At 44.1% G+C, this 22,082-nt stretch overlaps 4 protein-coding genes and 1 long non-coding RNA gene across 6 annotated transcripts in view; 4 read left to right on the top strand and 1 right to left on the bottom strand.

Annotated features, from left to right (window-relative positions):
* LOC121718943 (zinc finger protein 239-like) overlaps window positions 1-22,082 on the top strand; it is a 627,858-nt gene that overhangs the window by 514,155 nt on the left and 91,621 nt on the right. The window lies entirely within an intron of this gene.
* LOC121718854 (zinc finger protein 665-like) overlaps window positions 1-22,082 on the top strand; it is a 1,212,449-nt gene that overhangs the window by 225,819 nt on the left and 964,548 nt on the right.
* LOC121718796 (NACHT, LRR and PYD domains-containing protein 3-like) overlaps window positions 1-22,082 on the top strand; it is an 800,724-nt gene that overhangs the window by 173,398 nt on the left and 605,244 nt on the right. For 2 of the 3 annotated variants that reach the window (XM_042104000.1, XM_042104003.1), the window contains exon 6: window positions 15,219-15,389. The exons of the other annotated variant lie outside the window; for it this stretch is intronic. In XM_042104000.1, coding sequence (XP_041959934.1) covers window positions 15,219-15,389 — 171 coding nt within the window. The remainder of the gene's footprint in view (window positions 1-15,218; window positions 15,390-22,082) is intronic. 3 annotated transcript variants of the gene reach the window in all.
* LOC121718792 (protein NLRC5-like) overlaps window positions 1-22,082 on the top strand; it is a 787,595-nt gene that overhangs the window by 74,801 nt on the left and 690,712 nt on the right. The window contains exon 3 of the mRNA XM_042103972.1: window positions 4,407-4,520. Coding sequence (XP_041959906.1) covers window positions 4,407-4,520 — 114 coding nt within the window. The remainder of the gene's footprint in view (window positions 1-4,406; window positions 4,521-22,082) is intronic.
* LOC121719038 lies at window positions 4,246-21,051 on the bottom strand. The gene is made up of 4 exons (XR_006034095.1): window positions 20,015-21,051; window positions 10,351-10,361; window positions 7,682-7,686; window positions 4,246-4,256 (listed from the first exon to the last, which is right to left on the bottom strand). It is a non-coding gene; the product is annotated as an uncharacterized LOC121719038 (long non-coding RNA).

Genomic DNA, 22,082 nt, shown 5'->3' on the forward strand with positions numbered 1-22,082 from the left:
GAGGTTCAGTACTTCCTCCACCACTGCCTACATCACATCAATAACAGAGTGGTCCAAACCTCTCACCTACATCACATCAATAACAGAGTGGTCCAAACCTCTCACCATCATAACATCACATAACAAAGTGGTCCAAACCTCTCACCATCATAACATCACATAACAGAGTGGTCCAAACCTCTCACCATCATAACATCACATAACAGAGTGGTCCAAACCTCTCACCAACATCACATCACATAACAGAGTGGTCCAAACCTCTCACCATCATAACATCACATAACAGAGTGGTCCAAACCTCTCACCAACATCACATCACATAACAGAGTGGTCCAAACCGTCATGTTCCTCAGCTCTCTCTGCTGGTTCCCTCTCAGTATGGGGGGGTCAAACACTGCTGCTGCACCCAGAGATCTCCAACATGGCTGCTAACTCATGAACACGGTGGCTACCTGCTAACCTGCTAACTGACCCATGGAGCCCATCTCCCAGCAGTCACTCCCATGGAGGTCAACTCTGATGAAACTACTCCTCTGAGAGGTCTCCAACATGGCTGCTAACTCATGAACACGGTGGCTACCTGCTAACGTGCTAACTGACCCATGGAGCCCATCTCCCAGCAGTCACTCCCATGGATGTCAACTCTGATGAAACTACTCAGCCACTTTTCACTCAGAGAGAGCATGTGCTATAGTGCTGCTGCTGACACCTGAACTATAAGGAGGCTGGAAACCCATGTTGGCCCAGACTAGACAGAACCACCAGTGTGTAAGATTTGTGCGTTATAAATTAACTGACCCTGACTGACCTTGCCTGAACCGATTGGTTTATGAAGACAAGTTGGCCAGCATCACAGAATCCATCATCTTGGACTGGTGGTTTGGATTTGTTTGCCTCTGTATTGCTTCTACAGTATCCCATGTTTGGCCTTCACTACTGGATTGTACTGAGGAATTTTTCAGGTTAATTGTGTAAAATCCCCCCTCCTACCTACTCTACACCTATGCATTGTACTGTGTCTTTAAGGAAACAACCGCAACACTAAAGGATGGGCTTTAGTGAAATATGCGTATGAAATCTAACAAGCTTTCCATTTCTTGTTGGTATACCAATCAAGATATCTCAGAAATAGAACAGATGGTTGAGATTTCTCCTGTAAATATTGTGACCCTGATGGTGAAGCCGGTTCTCATAACTAAATCAGGGCTGTGCAGGTAGCCCATGCTGTGCTGAGGTCAGTGTTGTGTGTCTTGGGCAGTTTATCCAATAGCACCAGAGGACAAAGGCTGACTCCACATCAGCATGGTACCTCATGTAGTCCCTCTGGTATCAGTGTATCCCACCTTTGAGTTCTGTGCTCATGATAACAGTTAGGGAGGTGCTTGTAGACAACAGCATGATCAAGTCTGTAAAACAGTTACTAAGCTCCACTGGGACACTGGGCTCCATTTCAAAGACTTCAACAACAGGGTCTGGTGTCAGATTCCTACTCGTATGTATGTAGTTCTCATCATAATGGGATCTTTCTAAAAGACAGACTCTAGCCTGTCATTGAGCTAAGATGTTATCTTGGTCTGATTAGTGAAGTATGATTCTGGTGACTTGACTAAATAACATCAACTTAATGTTGCGCTATACTTAATTAAGCAATAAGCCCCAAGAGGCCGTATGTTACGCTGATTCTACAAACGCTAAGGGGCGTTGTTAGGCACGATGCGCTAGCAGATAACATCTTAGCTCAATGACATGCAGACTCTTGCCTATCTTTTAGAAAGATCCCATTATGATGATAATTACATACATATGAGTAGGAATCTGACACCAGACCCTTTGGCTTATTGCTTTTCTAAAACTGTTACCAGTGGTCGACATTACTTGAGTACATTTACTCAATTACTGTACTTAAGTCGCTTTTTCATGTATCTGTACTTTACCTCAGTATTTAAATTTTGTTAAATGTTTTACTTTTACTCCAGTACATTTCAAGGCCAAATATCTTACTTTTTACTCCACTACATTTTGTGACAACTGAAGTTCCTTTAGGAAAAAAGACTGTCCAAATAAATGTGTACTTAGATGTATATTTTCTATTAAGAGAGCTAGGCTTTAAATAATGGTCTTGCCTAGATGTTATTGTCATATCTACTATTTACCGTACCTTGTTGTCCCCTTTTCACAATATTGATGTTACCTCAACTAGCCTCTTGACGCCATAGAGCAAATGATAGACAATGATAGACAATCTGACACTATCAAACACAAAAGGGAACATCTTGATTTGGTCCGGAAGTGTAAAGCATTCAACAAAGAAAAATGTGGTTACTTTGAAGTATCTACGATAAGATATCACATTAGTTTGTTTTTAGTTCTTTCTTGAATTTCCCCTTGAGGATCAATAAAGTATCTATCTACCTATCTATCTATCTATCTATCTATCTATATATCTATCGCAATTATTAGCTGATTTTGTCCTTGAATGGAGGAGAAAGGCTCAATGACTGCATGTCTGTGCCGAATTATTTCAACAATAGTAAATGCAACTGTATTAATCATAATACATTTCAGGACTTTTACTTTCGATAGTTAAGTACATTTGAAGGCAAGTACTTTTGTACTTCCACTCAAGTGGAAATGTAAAAGGAGGACTTTTACTTTTACTGGAGTAACATTTGACCATGTGTATGTCTACTTTCACTCAAGTACAGGATTTGTGTACTTTGTCCACCACTGACCGGTACTATAAATACCTGGCAAAGTTTCATAAAGTAAATGTAGAGCAACTAGAAATATAAGTTATTCCTAGATAATCATCCTTTCACTCAAACGGTGGTTACACTCACAGTCACTCCGACAAGAAGGGTCACACGAGAGGCAAACATCCATAAACAGTAAATAAAGGCAAAGACACACACAATAACCCGCCCAAAGTTATCCTGGAACCCCAGCTGCAGTGCATTGTGGGAGCCCGTAGCTCTAGTCCAACACAGCGACAAACCATTCACCTAAAAGGTGGTCACACTCACACCGACAAGAAGGGTCACACGAGGCAGAACTAAAGAGGGATTCACGCTACACTAAAAAACATCCATAAACAGTAAACAAAGGCAAAGGCAGACACAATCTAAGGCACATTTAGAGAATGTACTGTATTGCCTATAGTTCAGGGGTCTCAAACACCCGGCCCGCGGGCCAAATCCGGCCTGCGTCCGGCCCAATTCCGGCCCGCGACGTATGTCAAAATAATAATGTAATCCGGCCCTTGAGACTTTTTAATTGCGACAAACAACGATACTGATTAAAATAGACGATAGTTCCAAGTACGGTGACAAATCTCATTTGTACTCTGCTCCACTATGTGCTAGATATCCAGAGCTTCATTCAAACCCAAAATCGCTGCGCAAAGTTTTCAGGAAATACTTGTAGGCTATTAGCGAGAAACACAAAGACGTGCATTTGTAATGACGCGGAAGCGATGCAGGCCATAGTGTTGCATAAATTGAAGCAGAAATTAAGCAGAAATAGGCCTACACCAAATGTTGAAAAACGTTTACGTGTGATGAAGTCTTAGGTAGGCTATGTTATTCACCTATTTTAAATCTGAAGGAGAATATCCTTTTGGAGATTATGATCGATCGTCTATTGAATGGAGGTGCGTCTGCGTGACGGTGTCCACTAAGCATACCATGTAACGTGGAGTCAGAGTTGACACAAGCATTCCCCTCACCTCCTTTTCCGCCTGTGTGGGTCCTTTGATTCCTGTGTGGAGGGGAGTCTAACAAACGTCTAGTCTGGTTCTAGTCTCGTTTGAACCATCGTTGGTGTATTTGTCTCATTCATATGAATTCATATTTGTGTTCTGACTGTTTCCACATAGTGAGACACACACTCTGAGATGTATATTCGTCTTACTCATGTGAATTCATATTTGTGTTGTGACTGTTTCCACATAGTGAGACACACACTCTGAGATGAGTGAAGAGGCCGAGGGGGCTGCAGGTCACAGGAGACCAGAGTCTGCACTACACAGCTGTGTAACCATGGAGACTGACCAGGATACTGTTAGCATGAACAAAGCATCAACACGGACCAGTGCAGGGTGGGTACAGAGTGATCACACACACACACACACACACACACACACACACACACAAAGAGAAAGAGTAAATAACTGAAACCCAGTTGCTCCACCTCTATGGAACACACCATAGAAACATGCATACAAATAGGTGGTAGCAGCAGAGTCTATTCCCTAAACGCTGGTAAAGCGAGTTCTGTGTGTGAGTGATACTGTAAGTCATTAATGTTGACGTGTGTGTGTGTGTGTGTAAGAGGAGATGTGACATTATCTTTGAACACATTGAGTAATTTGTGTTGAGTTCATATCTTGTGTCTCTTTTTGTTTGCAGAGCACACACACACAGACCTCCATCTCCAGTGCCCAGCTGTGTCTCCATGAAGAGTGATAAGTCCATGGATGAAATGCCCACATTCAGCAGTGGACAAGTCCCATCAGGACTAAAGTGAGCTTAGACAGATATGAGGTCTTGCAAGGAGATACGCACACACACACAGAAAACATGTAGAACTGTATGGCCCTATAATGTAATTGACATACAGTAAGTTGCTTTGGACGAAAGTGTCTGGGAATTAGGGGTGCATTCTGCTTTTTGACAGTGTGAACACTTTGAATCTACACAGTTTTCTATTCTATGATTTAAAGGGATGTGTTGTCTGTGAGTGTGAGTGGATGCTAGCCTAGGCTGATGCAATCGCGTCAAGACAAATCTGATTGGCCAATACACATTGAAAATAAATGAAAATTGTATTAAATTATTAAAATGATCCCTTTCTTCATCCCACACCCCAAACATGTCATACAAAATTTCGTGGAACAGAAACAACAACCAGAGATTTTCATAAGCTATCATTTTATTGTCATCGCAGTTTTAAAGCTTCGCCACCAGGGGGTGCTGCAGCGCCACTGAATAACAACACACTACGGGGAAAAAACACAGTACATTTCCCCCTATTTCGACAGATATTTCTTGCACTGTCTCTGGCAATTTTAGCCCTGGGCACGTCCTCATTGTTTTGTTCTGTAGACAGAGAGAGAGAAAGAGACAGACAGAGAGAGAGAGAGAAGAAAATTAATTTGATTGTCTTATTTCATGTCTCTGTAGTGAGCTCAGTACTGATCTGACTCAGGATCAGTCCAGATGTGGAGTGTGTGAGCAGGTACTGAGGGACCCAGTCATCACCACCTGTGGACACAGTTTCTGCAGGCAGTGCATCAGCAGCTACTGGGAGCAGCTTGGACTACCAGGAGACCAAACCTGTCCCCAGTGTGACATGCAGACATGCAGAACCCAACCTCCTCTACAGCCTCCTCTGGATGAACACACAGATATGAGCACACAGGGTGAACACACAGGCCTGATCAACAGCAGAAGACACCTGCACACTGAACATACACCAGGCAAAAAGAGGGAACTAGGTGAGTACACATTTTGGCTTTTTAGACATTTTCTTGATTGTATCTGTTATGTAATGATAATAAACAGAGTAATTACATTTATTGCAAAATATTAATGATTACAGTCCTATTTTACAGTGAGTTAATACCAGTGATGGGCAGTAACGCGTTACTTCTAACGCGTTACTGTAATCCAATTACTTTTTTCAAGTAACGATTAATGTGAGGGATTACAATTGCAAAAACAGTAATTAGATTACTTTTACTTTCCTGCAAGCAGCCTGCGTTGCTGCGTTACTAAACCGTGATTTTGCCATAGACAGTAAAAGAATTTGGGATTTTGCCATATGGATTTTGTAAGACTAACTCGTGACAATGATGTAGGCTATAGTTGCACGATATAGATGTAAACAACAGACACACGTGTGCAAGACATGGAGTGCAGGAGAGAGCGCGAACATGGAGCATTTAAAGGGGTGGTTCAGGATTTTGGACATAGGACCTCATTTCCAAGTAAGCAAGTGTGCTATTTATCAGTGGAGACCGTTTTCAACACGTTTCATCCAGTCCTTCTAATTGCAGAGTTCGCAGGTGCTAGGCTAGCGCAAGTCAACGGTATGTGCTAGCCTGCCACTAAAAACAGTCTTACCCACTCCAAAGTACACCCGAGGCAAATAAATTATAACGCCAGACTATCGATGTAAATGTCTGTATTGACAGTGTTATTTCTAACGTTATTCTATCCTTGAATTTCAACGATCGCATTACATTTTGAGGGACTAGTTTCTTAGCAGCGGCGGAATTATACTTGCTCCGGTTAGTAGTACTGCGCCGAAAAGTAAACAGTAAAGCGCACTCCAATGGGGATACCTAGTAGTAGCCTTGGTAATATCAGTCCGCCGCTGAGTTGCAAAATGACTACTAGCAACTTTAGGGACCAAAGTATAACTATTGCAACGCGATGCAAGGGTAGTTGTATTTCTTACACTATTCTATCAACAGACATTTACATCGATTGTCTGGAATTTGCCTCAGGTGTACTTTGGAGTGGGTAAGACTGTCTTTAGTGGCAGGCTAGCACATACCGTTGACTTGCGCTAGCCTAGCACCTGCGAACTCTGCAATTAGAAGGACTGGATGAAACGTGCTGAAAACAGTCTCCACTGATAAATATCACACTTGCTTACTTGGAAATAAGGTCTTATGTCCAAAACCCCGAACCACCCCTTTAATTCATTGCAGTTCAGACATTAAGAAAAAAACATTAACGCTGTACACTCTTCGTGGGAAGAAAAATGTTGTCTACAGCGAAAAATTCCACCTCAAATCTGAGCAAGCACCTAGCAAGCCGGCACAGGAATGTGAAACTCATTGAGACACCCCCAGATTCCGACATGACGGCTGCAGCAACAGGTGAAAATAGAGGACGTCGCGGGTTCCCTGTAGCCCTGTATCCAAATATATCGCTAAGATAGGCCAGCTTCAAGAAATGTTCATTAGTGAACGTGCTTGCAGTTTCAAACATGCGCTCACGCTGCCTTGACACGAGCGCTTCCCTATGAATAACACAGTGCGTCCATTGCGAATCGGGTGCTACCTGGGCCTAGGCTACAGATAAAAAAAATAAATTAAAAAAACTCCTGTTTTTCGCGCCCTACCTGGCATGTCTCCGCGACCCAGTAGAGAAACGCTGGTTTAAGGGAAACGAACTATTGAAGACTTCAACACTCACCAGCCCCATTACAAAAAGGCAAAGACCACATTATATTTTTGCCCATTTTCCAAATCACAGTGAATGCAGCCAGAATATTATAATGCCCTGGCTCCTGTTATAACGGGCCAGTAGGCTACAGGCAGGCCCGGTGGGTAATCGGGAGAATCGGGAGAATTCCCGGTGGGCCGCTTCACTTTTGGGCCGGTCGAAGGAAAAATATTGACATTTGCCACGTTAATCTATCTTCTCTTAAAGTTGGCTACACACGTTCGCATTCTATGCCTAACACCACAGCCTCTGCATGGGTTGTTCTCCCCTCCCAAGAGTTAATTGGTTGGGTCCATATACTGTAGCCCGTCTTTTCTAAAAAGTTTTCTCAGATACCAGCCGGGCCGGCCCTACCGTAGTGATAAGCGTCAGGGAGGATGGATGGTAGAAAGAGGCCATGAGGGACTGAAAAGGCCAGGGCCCAGTTTCCCGATAACGACGTAGACACGCTCTTAAGAGGGATGCACGACCACATAAAGACCTCAGGATACTTCGGTTTGGCTTTAGGGACCCTCTACTCACTACCACGTAAGTGTAATGTTGTTTGGAACTGTAGAAGAGGTATAAAAATAGCGTTTTGTAGCGGCGAAATAATATGCCCTCACTTCCACGCTAATGAGTTTTGACTAAAAACGGTAACATCGAACTTCCTCAAAACACATCCGAATGACATGATTTGGATGTCAACTCAACGTATGTACTCCCAATCATCCGTAAATTGATCTAAAGTGCATTTTACTCCGGATAATTCCTTTAATGCAGCATGTTGGTATTTCATTGAATATATTGTACAATGCTGTAAAATATTGGGCTATGCTTCCTAATATGTTGCTGGAAAACAGAAATATGTGTGTTTAATTTACAATGGCACATTATGTATTTATTTATTATTATATCTGCAGCACCAGCTGATTTTAACTCTGCTGAAGAGGATATATTTAGAACTTGTCATTATTTCAATACATTTGACAATTTTAAGCTTGACCTACCACTTTCTTAGAGCGATGAGGGACAGGTGGGGCTCGAAAAGGCCCCCTTGATCAAAGTGGAGAATGAAAGAAAAAGTTTGAGAACCACTGCCTTAAACTAAGCATTTACATGAAGCACAGTAGCCTATGCCGATTGAAACACATTCCACTCAGATAGGTGCTACCAGGCTCATACGGGCTATCACTTTTAATTGCAAACAGAAAATGTCTAGCTAGCTGTTTATACCAACTTAATATCAGGACTATTAGCAATATAGTGCCAAATGTGGAGTTTGTGGACTAGCCATAGGCTTATATTTGAATGGAGCTGATCATTATGAGAGTTGTGTAGATGCTCTTAAAGTGACAGCGCACTATTTATAAATGAGTTAAACTGCATCAAATTAGTAGTATTTCTTAAGAAATATTTTAAACTAACAGTTCTGCTTTGGGCACCAAAATAGCCAGCAGCGGCACTGCACACACACAGTTCAAACACATACTCTTCTTGACATTAGAACAGCCTAAATGTGGCATGCAACAGCATTTTCTGTTTTGGTAAATGCATTACTCCTCTCTGCACTGCAACTGTTAAAAGATGTAAATGTTAATAGAGACTTTGGTTTTAATATTTTTTTTTGCTGTATTTTATTTACATCTATTCGAATGAAGGAGTATACACACCAAAAAGTTAAGATTGAAACTAATAAAACCAAGTTTTAAAAAAGCGTATTCAGGTTGTGTATAGCTAGTGTGTTTTTGTAAAGTAACTAAGTAAAGTAATTAGTAAAGTAACTAATTACTTTTGAAAATAAGTAATCAGTAAAGTAACTAGATTACTTTCTTGGATAAGTAATCAGTAATCAGTAACTAATTACTTTTTCCAAGTAACTTGACCAACACTGGTTAATACTCATGAATAGTTTCAGTATTTTTTAAAAAATATTTTTTCCGAGACAGACACAAATAGATAAAACATGTTGATGTATCAAGTTGGAATACCTGTTGGTGTATTGGGTACTTTTAGGACTCTTATTAAATTGAACATTCACCCTCCATTTTCTCACTGAAGTGTAATATTATGAAATCGCTGCTCTCTCCCTTGGAATGTTCGTACCCAGACATTTTAATGCAAAATGGGTGATCATTACTACCTGTAATGTGTAACTAAAGTGCCCGACTGAGGATGTCCTGAAATATCGCCTCTCATGATAACTCATGGAATGCGTCTTGTCCAATCAGAAATTATTAAATAGTTCAACAGGACCTAACTGTCTTTATTGACTTGTCATTTGTAAATAGACGAGGACCTGAGAAGAGTTATAAAGAATCACAAAGCCAGTCTGAAGAGGAGGTTTGAGAATATACCTGAAGGCATCATCAAACAAGGAGCTGAGATTCTCCTCAATGAGATCTACACAGAGCTCTACATCACAGAGGGAGAGAGTGAAGGGGTGAATAAGGAACATGAGGTTTGGCAGGTAGAGTCAGCATCCAGATCTCAATCCACAGAAGACACACCAATCAACTACAATGACATCTTCAAGCCCTTAGCTGGACAGGAGAAGCACATCAGAACTGTGATGACCAAAGGTGTTGCTGGAATTGGAAAAACAGTCTCAGTGCAAAAGTTCATTCTTGATTGGACAGATGGAGTAGCAAATCAGGATGTAGATTTTATGTTCCCCCTTTCTTTCCGGATGCTGAATTTAGTCAGGGGTGATCAGTACAGTCTTCACAGGCTCCTGCTTGAATTCCACCCTGAGCTGAAGGAGCTGAATGATGGTGAAGGATACAAAGACTGTCAGGTTGTGTTCATCTTTGACGGTTTGGATGAGAGTCGGTTGACTCTGGATCTGGAACAGAACAGTAAGTTGGCTGATGTAAAACAAACATCATCAGTGGATGTTCTGATGACGAGCCTCATTCAGGGAACTCTGCTTCCCTCTGCACTCATCTGGATAACCTCACGACCAGCAGCAGCCAGTCAGATTCCTGCTCAGTTCATCGACCAGGTAACAGAAGTACGAGGATTTAATGACCCACAGAAGGAAGAGTACTTCAAGAAGAGAATTAGTGATAAGAGTCAGGCCGACAGAATTATCTCCCACATTAAGGCATCTAGGAGTCTCCACATCATGTGCCACATTCCAATCTTCTGTTGGATTGCAGCCACTGTACTTCAGCAGATGCTGGAAAAGAAAAACATCAAAGACATTCCCAAAACACTGACTGGGATGTTCATACAATTCTTGCTCATCCAGACCACAAGAAAGGATCAGAAGTATCAAGAAAGCCAAGAAACAGATAAGAAGAGGCTCTTGGAATCACAGAAAAAAATACTACTGAAGCTGGCAGAACTGGCTTTCAAGAATCTAGAGGATGGCAACCTCATGTTTTATGATGAAGACCTGAGAGAGTCTGGCATTGATGTCAGTGAAGCCTCAGTTTACTCTGGCATGTGCACCGAGATCTTCAAGGAAGAATCTGTGTTTCACCAGAGGAAGGTCTACTGCTTTGTGCATCTGAGTGTCCAGGAGTTTCTGGCAGCTGTGTTTGTGTTTCACTCATATTTAGCTAAGAACCTTGAGACATTGAAAACCCTCTTCAGTGATGAGCGTAGACATGAAGTCAATCCATCAATGTTATATTCTTTTCAATCAGCACTACGATTAAAACCTCAGGATGACTTGCATGTTTTACTTAAGAGTGCAGTTGATAAGGCTTTGGAGAGCCAGAACGGACACCTGGATCTCTTCCTTCGCTTCCTCATGGGTATTTCTGTGGAGAGCAATCACATACTTCTGCAAGGTCTTCTGAGCAACACACACAACAGCTCTGATAGTATTAAGGAAACATGTCAGTACATGAAGAAGCTCAACAGGGAAGGTCTCGCTCCTGAACGATGCATCAATCTTTTCCACTGCTTGCTTGAAATGAATGATGATTCCATGCACAAAGAAATTCAGAAATACCTGTCATCACCAAAGAAAATCAAACAGAAGTTGTCTCCTGCCCACTGTTCAGCACTGGCCCACATACTTCTGATGTCTGAGGAGGTGCTGGATGAGTTTGAGCTAAAGAAATACAACACATCAGATGAGGGTCGCAGGAGACTGCTCCCAGCTGTGAGGTGCTGCAGAAAGGCACGGTGAGTTTCTGATGGAGAGACTGTGCTAACTATAGTGACTAAATAATGTTGCAGTCACTGCTGTCTATTGCTGATGTAGCCCGACAGTACAAAACATTAAGATACCTCGATTCAAAAGTAAAGGTTATCCTATCCACCCTAAACGGTTGACCAGCTGAAGGTATGTTTTCGCAAGAGTTTATCTAGCTTACCCATCTTAAGATGGTATTTCAGCTGGTTTTGCTTATCGTACCATCTCAAGCTGGTAATTTTATCTGGTCTTACATTGCTGGTTTAACTGGCCATGCCAGCTTATGTTGGTCATTCTAGCACACCAGCATGGCCATCTTACACCAACAATGTCAAGCTTGGCAGGCTGGTCACCAACATGACCAACTTAGCCTACACCAGCTGTATCCCACATGTCAGGCTGGTCACACCAGCATGTTCACCTGCTGTCCAACCAGCTACACCAGCAAAGACCAGCAAGAGCTGGAAGAAAACCAGCCCAGACCAGCTGAAATGCTAAAACCAGCTACCAGCATAAGCTGGTTTCAAGCTGGGGTTTTTTCAGCAAGGGGGAGAGGCATGGGTGGATTATGAACTTTCGGGCCCCTGGGCCCAGATGTATTAAGGGCCCCCCACTTATTGTCGTATATGTAGGAGGGGGGGTTTGGGGGTCCTCCCCCAGAAATTTTTTAATTTGTTTGATGTGATTTCCTGTATTCTGGTGCATTTTGGGGATGGCCAATACTAAATTCAATCAGATTCATAGCCTACATCCTGATTTGTTGATATTGAGGCAATGATTCCATGCAAAGGCTTGGGCTTCAGGGCCCCCTGACCCCTTGGGCCCCTGGGCCTGGGCCCGGTAGGCCCGTGCAGTAATCCATCCCTGGGGAGAGGGGAGGAACAGGGCTTAAATTTCACTGCGGGATTGCGGGTATTGCGCATAATTTGTTCAAGTCCCGCAACTCTAGCCATCATAATGCGAGAAATTCCCGCATACACTTTTACAGCCTGTCTGATGACGTTAATATAGCCTAATCATTAAGTGGCGTGAATGCGGTGCTATTGACCGGACTGATCAACTACCGAGTTGAATTGAACATAGCTTCATGCAGACGCACACACACACGGAGAGAGAGAGAGAGAGAGAGAGCCACTTTGCGCTTACGCAAATAGGCTACGGTACCATGGCAAACTTTTACATCTGGAAAGAGCTCCTTGGTAACTATCCTGCTAGCTCAGGTCACGTCAACACTTGATCCCAGAAAGATTGTCTTCGACATGTCAACATTTATTGTATCTAATGACATAGAAAACATAATGATTTGCATACACATACCGCACTATGCACAACTTTTATTCACTAGCGACTACAGCCTAAAACCGTCAGGTTGAAGGGGGGCTAATTACTCCATAGAATTACTCTCAGGTATTTTCTTAAAGTGACAGGCACTCAATTACACCTACTCATCACCAATGTGCACTCAATTGGACCTACACACCACATTAAAGATATGCCTAAGTGTTATAGGTTAAACGTCAATATGAGGCATTCAAATGACTAAATATGTTTAGCTAGTAGTAATTACTAGTAAAATGCTATACTTTAAAAAATGCATTATTAAATAAATACACTCTATATGAATTCAAAAATATATGATAGAAACATATCACATAAGCTATCATTTTCAGTGTGTGTTTGTGTGTGTGGAGAGAGTCAAGCAGAATCTAGGATGTCCACTGTTGTGAATGATCCCACTACAGTATATATTACTGATGACGTCAGGGTGGTGGGGGCCCCAAAATCAAACACTTTTTTAAAAAAAGTATCGAAGTATTGAAATCGCAATTCTTGACTTGGTATCAGAATCGACCCCCCCTCCCCCCCAAATTGTGTAAATCCCCCCTACATGAATAACCTAAGGGGGGAATTCCCCCCCATTTTGAAAAATGAATTTTAAGCCCTGGAGGAATATTGCACAACTAATGCATTTAGTAGGCTAAAGTCAGTCACCCTCACACTGCCCAGGGTGTCATACAAGCTAGGACCGCTACTGCCTCTTGAATTGTCATTGTGTAAAAGAGTGAATGTGAGGCAAAAAATGTGTAAAGCTCTTTGAGTGCTCGAAGGAGTGAAACACACTAAATGTCATTTACCATTTAAAAAAAACTGAACCTAAACTGGGTCCTTCATAGCATTAACTCTCAAGCAAGCTGTGCATTGTTAAACATTTAGCAAGTGCAGACTTGATGTGACATAACGGATAAACATAGGCCACTGCTATCGTGTGTCATATTATTTACCGATAGGTCAATACCAGCCAAGTCTCTGAAAAATCCTTCTTATTAAGTTTTTGAACCTTCGACATTATTGGTCTGTAAATTGTCTGACATTTGTGTCAGTCAATATTTCTCATGAGATATCTTTTGAGTTTTGTAGTACCTTGGCTATGTGTTTTGTGCATACTATAGTTAGCTAAGTTATGCTAGCTCTCGTTGGTATTTCCAGAGAATGTCTAAAAAGAACTTGAACTCTCGGGAAACTTCCTTCCTTTGGTTCCATGTGGGGGCGCTCGCGGGCGAGTGCAGAATGAATGGATGTCAATGGAGCTATAACCCTCAAAATCCACTTCTCGGGATATAATTTTTTGTCTAATAATCTGATTGTTGCATTCGAAAGGGGAGGCAAAGAAAATACACACTGCTGAACATTATATATTTTTTTAAAGTCGCTTATAAAGCCTTTCAAAAATGTCAATGACATCATTCATTAGCAGAATGGTAGCGTGTTATGGGCAACGATGACCTAGCCTGGGTGTTCCCATGCTGCCTTGCGCGCGATTTGATTCACGCTGCTAAGGCAGCCTGGAGACCATGGAGCAAATTTTCGCCTGAGATAGGGAACCAATCACAGAACAGGTGGGAAAGCAAGACGATGATGAGCTATGCACAGACGCATTTGATAGACATCCGTGGCACCCAATAAACGGATCTGGGCATTTTTTTCAAATATGAGAAAATGAACGTTTGGTTCCCAGACCACGTCTCATTGAGAAGTGGTGGCGCTAGCCAGGCTAACGATGACCCAACCTGTAAAAAAAAGGATATTCAAATATTCGTTCATTTAACTTTTGTCCTATAATCCATATTGAACTTGCAGAAATTACAATACAATCTGTCATTTGTCAACGACAATCAGATTTTCAATCACAAATTTAACCGTCTAGCTCCATAGACCCCCATTCATGTTGCACTCGCCCGCTATCACCCCCAGTGGAACTCTGGTGGAACTGCAACCAAATTCGGTACAATGGGGCTTAATAGGGAGTGAACAGGCTCTCCGTAGACGGGCTCTGGTATTCCGAAGGCTAATTACTAGCAATCCCTGTGTGTTGAAGCTGTGTTGTTAGCAGCATTAGCTAATTGTGTTGTATTGCATATGTAATGTTATGTGAAATGCATATGCATCTTTTTCTGTTTTCTTTTACAGTTTTACATGATGACAATGTATCATGTAAATAATGATGTATGTTGAAAGTGAAGCATTGTTGTAAACGTCAGTAAACACAAGAAGTCAAGCCTTTTTTATTTATTGGAAAGCTTCTGACAAACACACAGGGTTTAGAAGGACAATTTTATTCCAATTAGATGTTATCTAGCAGTCTAGTTCTACCTGCTAGTGACACAGTACGAGGGCAGCATAGTGTGTATGTGTGTGTGAGGGATAGTGTGTATGTGAATGATCTGTGTAGCCTACTGTCATTATAGGGGGATAATATCTCTTGAGTATGTTGATTTAATGGGGCACTGTTTAAACAGTATCCCTTCCATTTATCCATCTCTGTAATGTTTTTATCTTCTCATGTTGTTCTGTAGACTTGCTGAATGCAAACTCTTAGAGAACTCCTGGAAAATTGTGGCTACTGTTCTACAGTCACCAAACTCCCTGATACAGCTGGACCTGAGTGACAATGACCTGGGAGATTCTGGAGTTCAGCTTCTCGCTAAGGGACTGTCTAGTCCCCACTGCAAACTCCAGACATTAAGGTTGGTGTAAGGCCATGCATTTCCTGACATTTATTTGTATTTGTTTGTTTACATATTTCTGTAGTTAGTAATACACTACAATGACAGGGAAATTATAATTCTACCAGAAAGACTCAGTAGACAGAATAGAATCAGTTAACAATTTAATTAGTAAAGGAACGGCTTGGATGCAAGCATGATAGAGTCCTGAATAGGTAACAGTCTTTGGCGTAGGCCCCGTCTCGGATCCGTCCAGCGATGAGCGGATCTCGTCTCCTGCCGATGGATGAAGGCAGGGGCGGGGAGCCTACCCCCAAAAGGATGAGTGATGCCCGCCAGGGCGGTGACTCAGTAATCTGGTTCTGAGAGGAGCAGAGACATTAGTATACATACAAGATGAATTAAACAGCATGACTGGGCCGGGGTGAAGACGTTGTGCCAGGACGCCGACAGAATTTTAAAGTAGCTAGGTGTTAACCATAAACCTAGGGTTGTAGTGGGGCCCGCAGCATGCTTTCACTTTAGTGGGATTTAGAAGCTTGACGAGCTGGGCAACCAGCGTCTAGGGCAACCTAGACCAATGCGGCGGCCGGGCAACCGGCGTCCAGGGCAACCTGGACCATAAGCACTTCACGATCTGGGCGCCCAGTGACTAGCAAGCTAGTACATTGTGACGAGCCAGGCCACCGGCATCCAGAGCAACCTGGACTTTAGTGCTTATGCGAGCTGGGCAACCAGCGTCTAGGGCAACCTAGACCACGAGACGTGCCGGGCTACCGGCGTCCAAGGCAACCTGGACCATTAGCTGGGCAACCAGCGTCTAGGGCAACCTAGACCAACGTGACGGCCGGGCGACCGGCATCCAGGGCAACCTGGACCGAACTGGGCAACCAGCGTCTAGGGCAACCTAGACGAGCATCACGAGCCGGGCAACCGGCGTACGACGCGACCTGAACCATGAGCTGGGCAACCAGCGTCTAGGGCAACCTAGACAGACATGACAGCCGGGCAACCAGCATCCAGGGCCACCTGGACCAAACTGGGCAACCAGCGTCTAGGGCAACCTAGGCGAGCGTCATGAGCCGGGCAACCGGCGTCCAAGGCAACCTGGACAGTGAGCTGGGCAACCAGCGTCTAGGGCAACCTAGACCAACGTGACGGCCGGGCGACCGGCATCCAGGGCAACCTGGACGGAACTGGGCAACCAGCGTCTAGGGCAACCTAGACGAGCGTAACGAGCCGGGCAACCGGCGTACGGTGCGACCTGAACCATGAGCTGGTCAACCAGTGTATAGGGCAACCTAGACCGATGTGATGGCCGGGCGACCGGCATCCAGGGCAACCTGGACCAAACTGGGCAACCAGTGTCTAGGGCAACCTAGACGTGCATCACGAGCCGGGCGACCGGCGAGAAGTGACCTGAACCATAAGCGTCGAACAAGCTGGGCAACCAGTGAAAAGGGCAACATGCCCATGGCTGAGACTAAATCACCACAAGCTACCGGCATGCTGGGCCCCAATATGTTTCAGCGATTAGTGCAAGGCGAATGCCAGAATTTAACCACCGCCACCAGGATTTGTGAAGGTAAAATGAGGTACCCGAGTTAACATGGGAGAGCAACTTCTGAGCATCGAAAATGTCAAGAGGAGTTAGTTTGATGCATCCTGATGGATGACGTGGATAGCCCTTTTTGGCCGGCAGTCTTGGCTGCGCCGATGCGGAATGAGTAACAAGTGAACCTCTTTGAAGAGAGGTTACATTTAAGCAGCACGTTAGCTAGATGGCTGCTGAAAATCAGGTAAAGTGTGAGCCGTAGTTTGAGGTAGTGAACGGGGACCAGGGAAGCAAAACATGGTTAGGGTTAAAAGGTTAAACATGATGTACTCAGGATCAATGCAGGGGAATAGAGCTTGTGGTTGCAGATGCTTGGGACCGGAGCAATGAGTTAGTTGATATGGGTGCTTGAGTATATTCGCATCGAAGTCATGTGGTTTAATATTTAGGATAGATAAGCATCATGACTAGTTTTGTAGAAGACTAGTGCTTGTGAAGCCAGATGTGTGTTCTGGTTCGATAGCTCACCTGCAGCGGCTAGAGTGAGATGAATGCATTGAGCTGCAGACCCAAGGCCAAGATGGATGCGTGTGAGCTACACCTTAGCACCTGCTCTTGGAAAGCCCCCCAAAATAAGATGAGCAGCATCAGTAATGCGAGGGAAGCATGACCTTGCGACGTAGACAAAGGACTTCAGGACAATTCATGCCTGTATGTGACAGGAGGAAGAAACATATGTAACTGAAATATGACGAGACAACGAACAGATGAGTGCTGGGGTACCACCATGGTGCTTATGCATCTCAGAGTGCAGAGGAGCTCTGAGAATGACTTAACGCGAGCTTGCTATACCAGCTGCACCACTGTGGCAGGATAGTACACTTTAGAACTGGCTGCTGGAGAGACAATGAGTAAAGGTAGCAATGAGGAGAGAATAAGCAATACATATCGCCCAAATGGATGCAGAAATTATATTAGTCATGCGCCAAGCACTGGCCCCTGAGTGAGTGGAGGGGTGTGCATTCGCGTGACATTCCATGTGGCCAGGACATTCACATCAAAGCGACTGACAATGTACCCTGGGAATCCAGAGTTCTCACGGAAGCGTTTGCTCAGGGAGAGACTCGAGTCTGGCAAGGAGTATGATGCACGTAACTTTTGCCCCTTGCGTCGCGGGGAACCAATATCTGTGTAGCTGATATAGCGGGCCAGAGGCGATCTAAACAGATGACAGACGTAGTGTCATCCAATTGCGTCGAAGTCCGGTATCAGGCAGTTAACATTGACCGTATAGCGGTATCCTGAACCATGAGCTGGGCAACCAGCGTCCAGGGCAACCCAGACAGACATGACGGCCGGGCAACCGGCATCCAGGGCCACCTGGACCAAACTGGGCAACCAGCGTCTAGGGCAACCTAGACGAGCGTCATGAGCCGGGCAACCGGCGTCCAAGGCAACCTGGACAGTGAGCTGGGCAACCAGCGTCTAGGGCAACCTAGACCAACGTGACGGCAAACAGGTTAAAGCTAAAACAATTCTCCCACAATGCCAGTGCAATTAAAAACAATTTAGAAGGTAGAGCACAATAACGAAAAGTGCATCAGTGAGTGCCGGTTTTACACAGTCAAGAGTCAGTTCTAGACAGGTGATAAGTGTTGGGATTAGGAAGGCTAGTTTTAAGCCGTGCTACAAGAGGAGATATCCTCGAAAGCGCTGGCCTTCGGGAGATTTGTGAAGACGGAGGGATGACCCCCCTCCAGTATGAACTGGAAACATGATCCACACGATTGCGTGATTCCGTGAACCGGCACTGCCATCCCTGTAAGAAAGTAGATGTTAGTGTGATATGTGAAACTGCTTCTCCATTGACAAACTGCATCCCCTCAACGGAAGAGGGGAGGCATGATGCACCTGCAGGGGTTAGCAAATTAAAGATTGGGAGGAGAATGTAAAAGGAACTTGCACGTCCTCCCTGGCGCGATCACTTCGGGTGAGCATATCTGCCAAAAACAAAACAGCCAAGGCAAAATAGGAGAATGGAAATTAGAGTACACATTATTTGCAGAGGATCCTGCTAAAACGGCAATTCGAGTCAGCAATCAATGTGACTGATGGCGTGACTAGATGGGCTGAAATCACACGGACACGCAGAGACCCGTTGTGTCTAAAGAGAGTGCATGAAGGGCTTCTCGTTGGCCTGAAGGAGACTTGAGTCTGCCAGTGATGATGGACCGCTCCGTTTGACCTGCGAGAAGGAAGGAGTGGTTAGACAGGCGACATGTAGCATCGTCATCGGTAAAACAACCAGCCAACGGCTACGTTGGTAGTCGTGATCAACGAACTTCCAGCATAGGCCACCACTTAAACCACAACTAGCGAAATGTAAAACTGCCGACATAATCATGAACAGCAGGTAACCATTAACACCAATATATGGAGTGCTGAAGCGACCCACTGGTGGGCAGTGAGCAAAGTGAGGCCTGCCATAGAATTCCTAGGAACCCAATACACGATACGGAATCAGAAAAGACATTTTAAACATACAAAAGACGCTAGAAGGATATGTTACATACACAAATGACACAGCTTCTTAATTAAAAGCTCAACCATGTGGGCATGAGCCCACACTGTGGTGTCAGCTCATGAACACTGACATAATACGGGCATTGAAAAGAAAACACCTATTATTGCCTAGATAATAGCTTGTGTGACATACTGGCAATTGATGACCATGGGCCGGCGTGCCGTCATTTTGGTTCGTGCTTTGGTGTAAGACCCCCCAAAATTGAGAACCCAGATAGCCGAGAACGTCGGGGACGTCACGGCATACCTGGGACATGACAGATCAGCGGTAGCTGAGAGTAGTTTGAGCAACGGCAAGTGCATGCAGAGAATCACCCGAGGAAGGCCGTGTAGACTTCCTACCAGAAGGTATGGGACGCAATCCCAGATGATTAAACGAATGCAACGATGAACTGGCTTCCCGCAGCCATGCACAAGGAGTGATACTTGAACCGAAGGTCCAGCAGACGAGTAGCCTAGCCTAAAGCCTATGCAGCCCAACGAGCATCGAGGCAAATTAAGAGGCTACACAAAAAGACAACTGGTTTGACGACGCTCAACCAAGGTAGACATCGAGATAACCACAGTGAGTGTAGAACATCAATTAAACAGGTCTTAATACAGGGTTGGGTTCAACGGCAGCGTGGTGCAGCTAGCAATGAACAGCACAAATCGCAGGGATTATAAAATCAGCAGGAATTATTGTAAGGAGGCTTAAGTGAAAGTTAAACCGTGTCAGACAAGTCTGTTTGTTTGCTGCCCGCCGAATATCGTTGGCAAGCAGGTTGCATGACTGTGGGTAGAGTGTAGCCCAGCTCGAGGAGCTTGGGAAGAGAGAGCACGATAACCTTACCAACCAGACGCTGAAGCTTGAGAAATCGTTGCCGAAAACGACATGGGCCTGCAACAGAGTTGCGCGAGGACGGCGACCCGGCAGTAGGTTACCGTGAAGTGAAGGCTGCAACAGCGTGAGCGTGACTGGCTCCGATATGCAGAGATTAGCGATGAAGCGACATGCAGTGGCCCTGACTGAAGGACGCACAGGTCTGAACAGCGCAGCAAACGAGCGCGGTAGGATTGTAACAAGTAACGCCACTGAGGGCAGAAGGGGCGAATGTAAAAATGCAGAGAGCCCAGGTCCACGCGGAAGCCTGAGCTAGGACGTCAAAGTCAGCATACTGAGAAGCAGAAGCAGTGTTAGGTGGTACATATTTAAAGAGCCATTGAATTCCTATAGGCTAGCGCTGATTGAATGAGTGAATGATCAGATTGCAGGGCTTTCCCAAAAGTAGGCAAAGCTCAGATTGGCTCTGTGTAAGCATGGGAGGAGTAAGCTACACTACGAGTCTTCCTAGTAGAACTTTCGCTGAAGCTATCATCTATTCATTATAAAAAGAATTGAACTATATGAAAATTGTAAGAACTATACGCAAGCCACTGCCATTGTATTGCCATAGATAAGCCGATACCAGTCAACAAGGCAAATATTGGCTGATGCCGATGTTAGGCCATTATATTGTTCATTGTACCCCTACAATTTAGCCATATTACATATTGCACTACATCTTAGTGAAACATTTCAGATTTGTGTGTGTGTGTGTGTGTGTGAATGATCTATGCCAGACTCTAAAACCTCACAGCTATCTTTACTTCAAATGTTTAGTAAGTATAACTCAGTTTTTGTGTTTTGTTGAGATTACTTGCTTAAAATGAGTGTAATTTAATGTTGAGGTGGAAAAGTAAATTTAAATCAAGTAAACTACTTGAATTGCTGAAGTTTGTGCTACACTGTGAATTTAGTTGGTTAACCTTAATTACTTTTAAAAAGCATGCAAACCGATGAAATTGAGCCTTGAAATTACTGACTAATCTGAAATAGGAATTGCAAGTTGTGTAAGTAAATGCTTACTTAGTGTAGTGCACCTACACTACTGAGAATTCCTATTTCACCTAACTAGGTCATTACAAGTAAAGCATACTGTGTTTTTATTAAACACAGTATTCCAGATTAGTCTGTAATTTCATGGCAATCGATTTGCATGCTTTTCAAAGGTTTAAAGGTGTAACATTAGCCTGGAAATCCAGAACCTGGAAATCTAGAAAGACTAAGGGCAGGCCCGGAGTGGGTAATCGGGAGAATCGGGAGAATTCCCGGTGGGCCACTTCACTTTTGGGCCGGTCGAAGGAAAAATATTGACATTTGCCACGTTAATCTATCTTCTCTTAAAGTTGGCTACACACGTTCGCATTCTATGCCTAACACCGCAGCCTCTGCATGGGTTGTTCTCCCCTCCCAAGAGTTAATTGGTTGGGTCCATTTACTGTAGCCCGTCTTTTCTAAAAAGTTTTCTCAGATACCAGCCGGGCCGGCCCTACCGTAGTGATAAGCGTCAGGGAGGATGGATGGTAGAAAGAGGCCATGAGGGACTGAAAAGGCCAGGGCCCAGTTCCCCGAAAGCATCTTAAGCCTAAGAGCGTCGTAAAGTCCCTCTTACGAACGCCTTAAGATTTGCCGACTGTTTCCCGAAACCATCGTAGCTTAAGAGCGTCGTGAAAACACTCGTAGATCTACGAGTGCTCCAGAGTACTCGTTACCG

This window comes from Alosa sapidissima, chromosome 9, assembly GCF_018492685.1.
Source record: "Alosa sapidissima isolate fAloSap1 chromosome 9, fAloSap1.pri, whole genome shotgun sequence".
Taxonomy (NCBI): Eukaryota; Metazoa; Chordata; class Actinopteri; order Clupeiformes; family Clupeidae; genus Alosa; species Alosa sapidissima.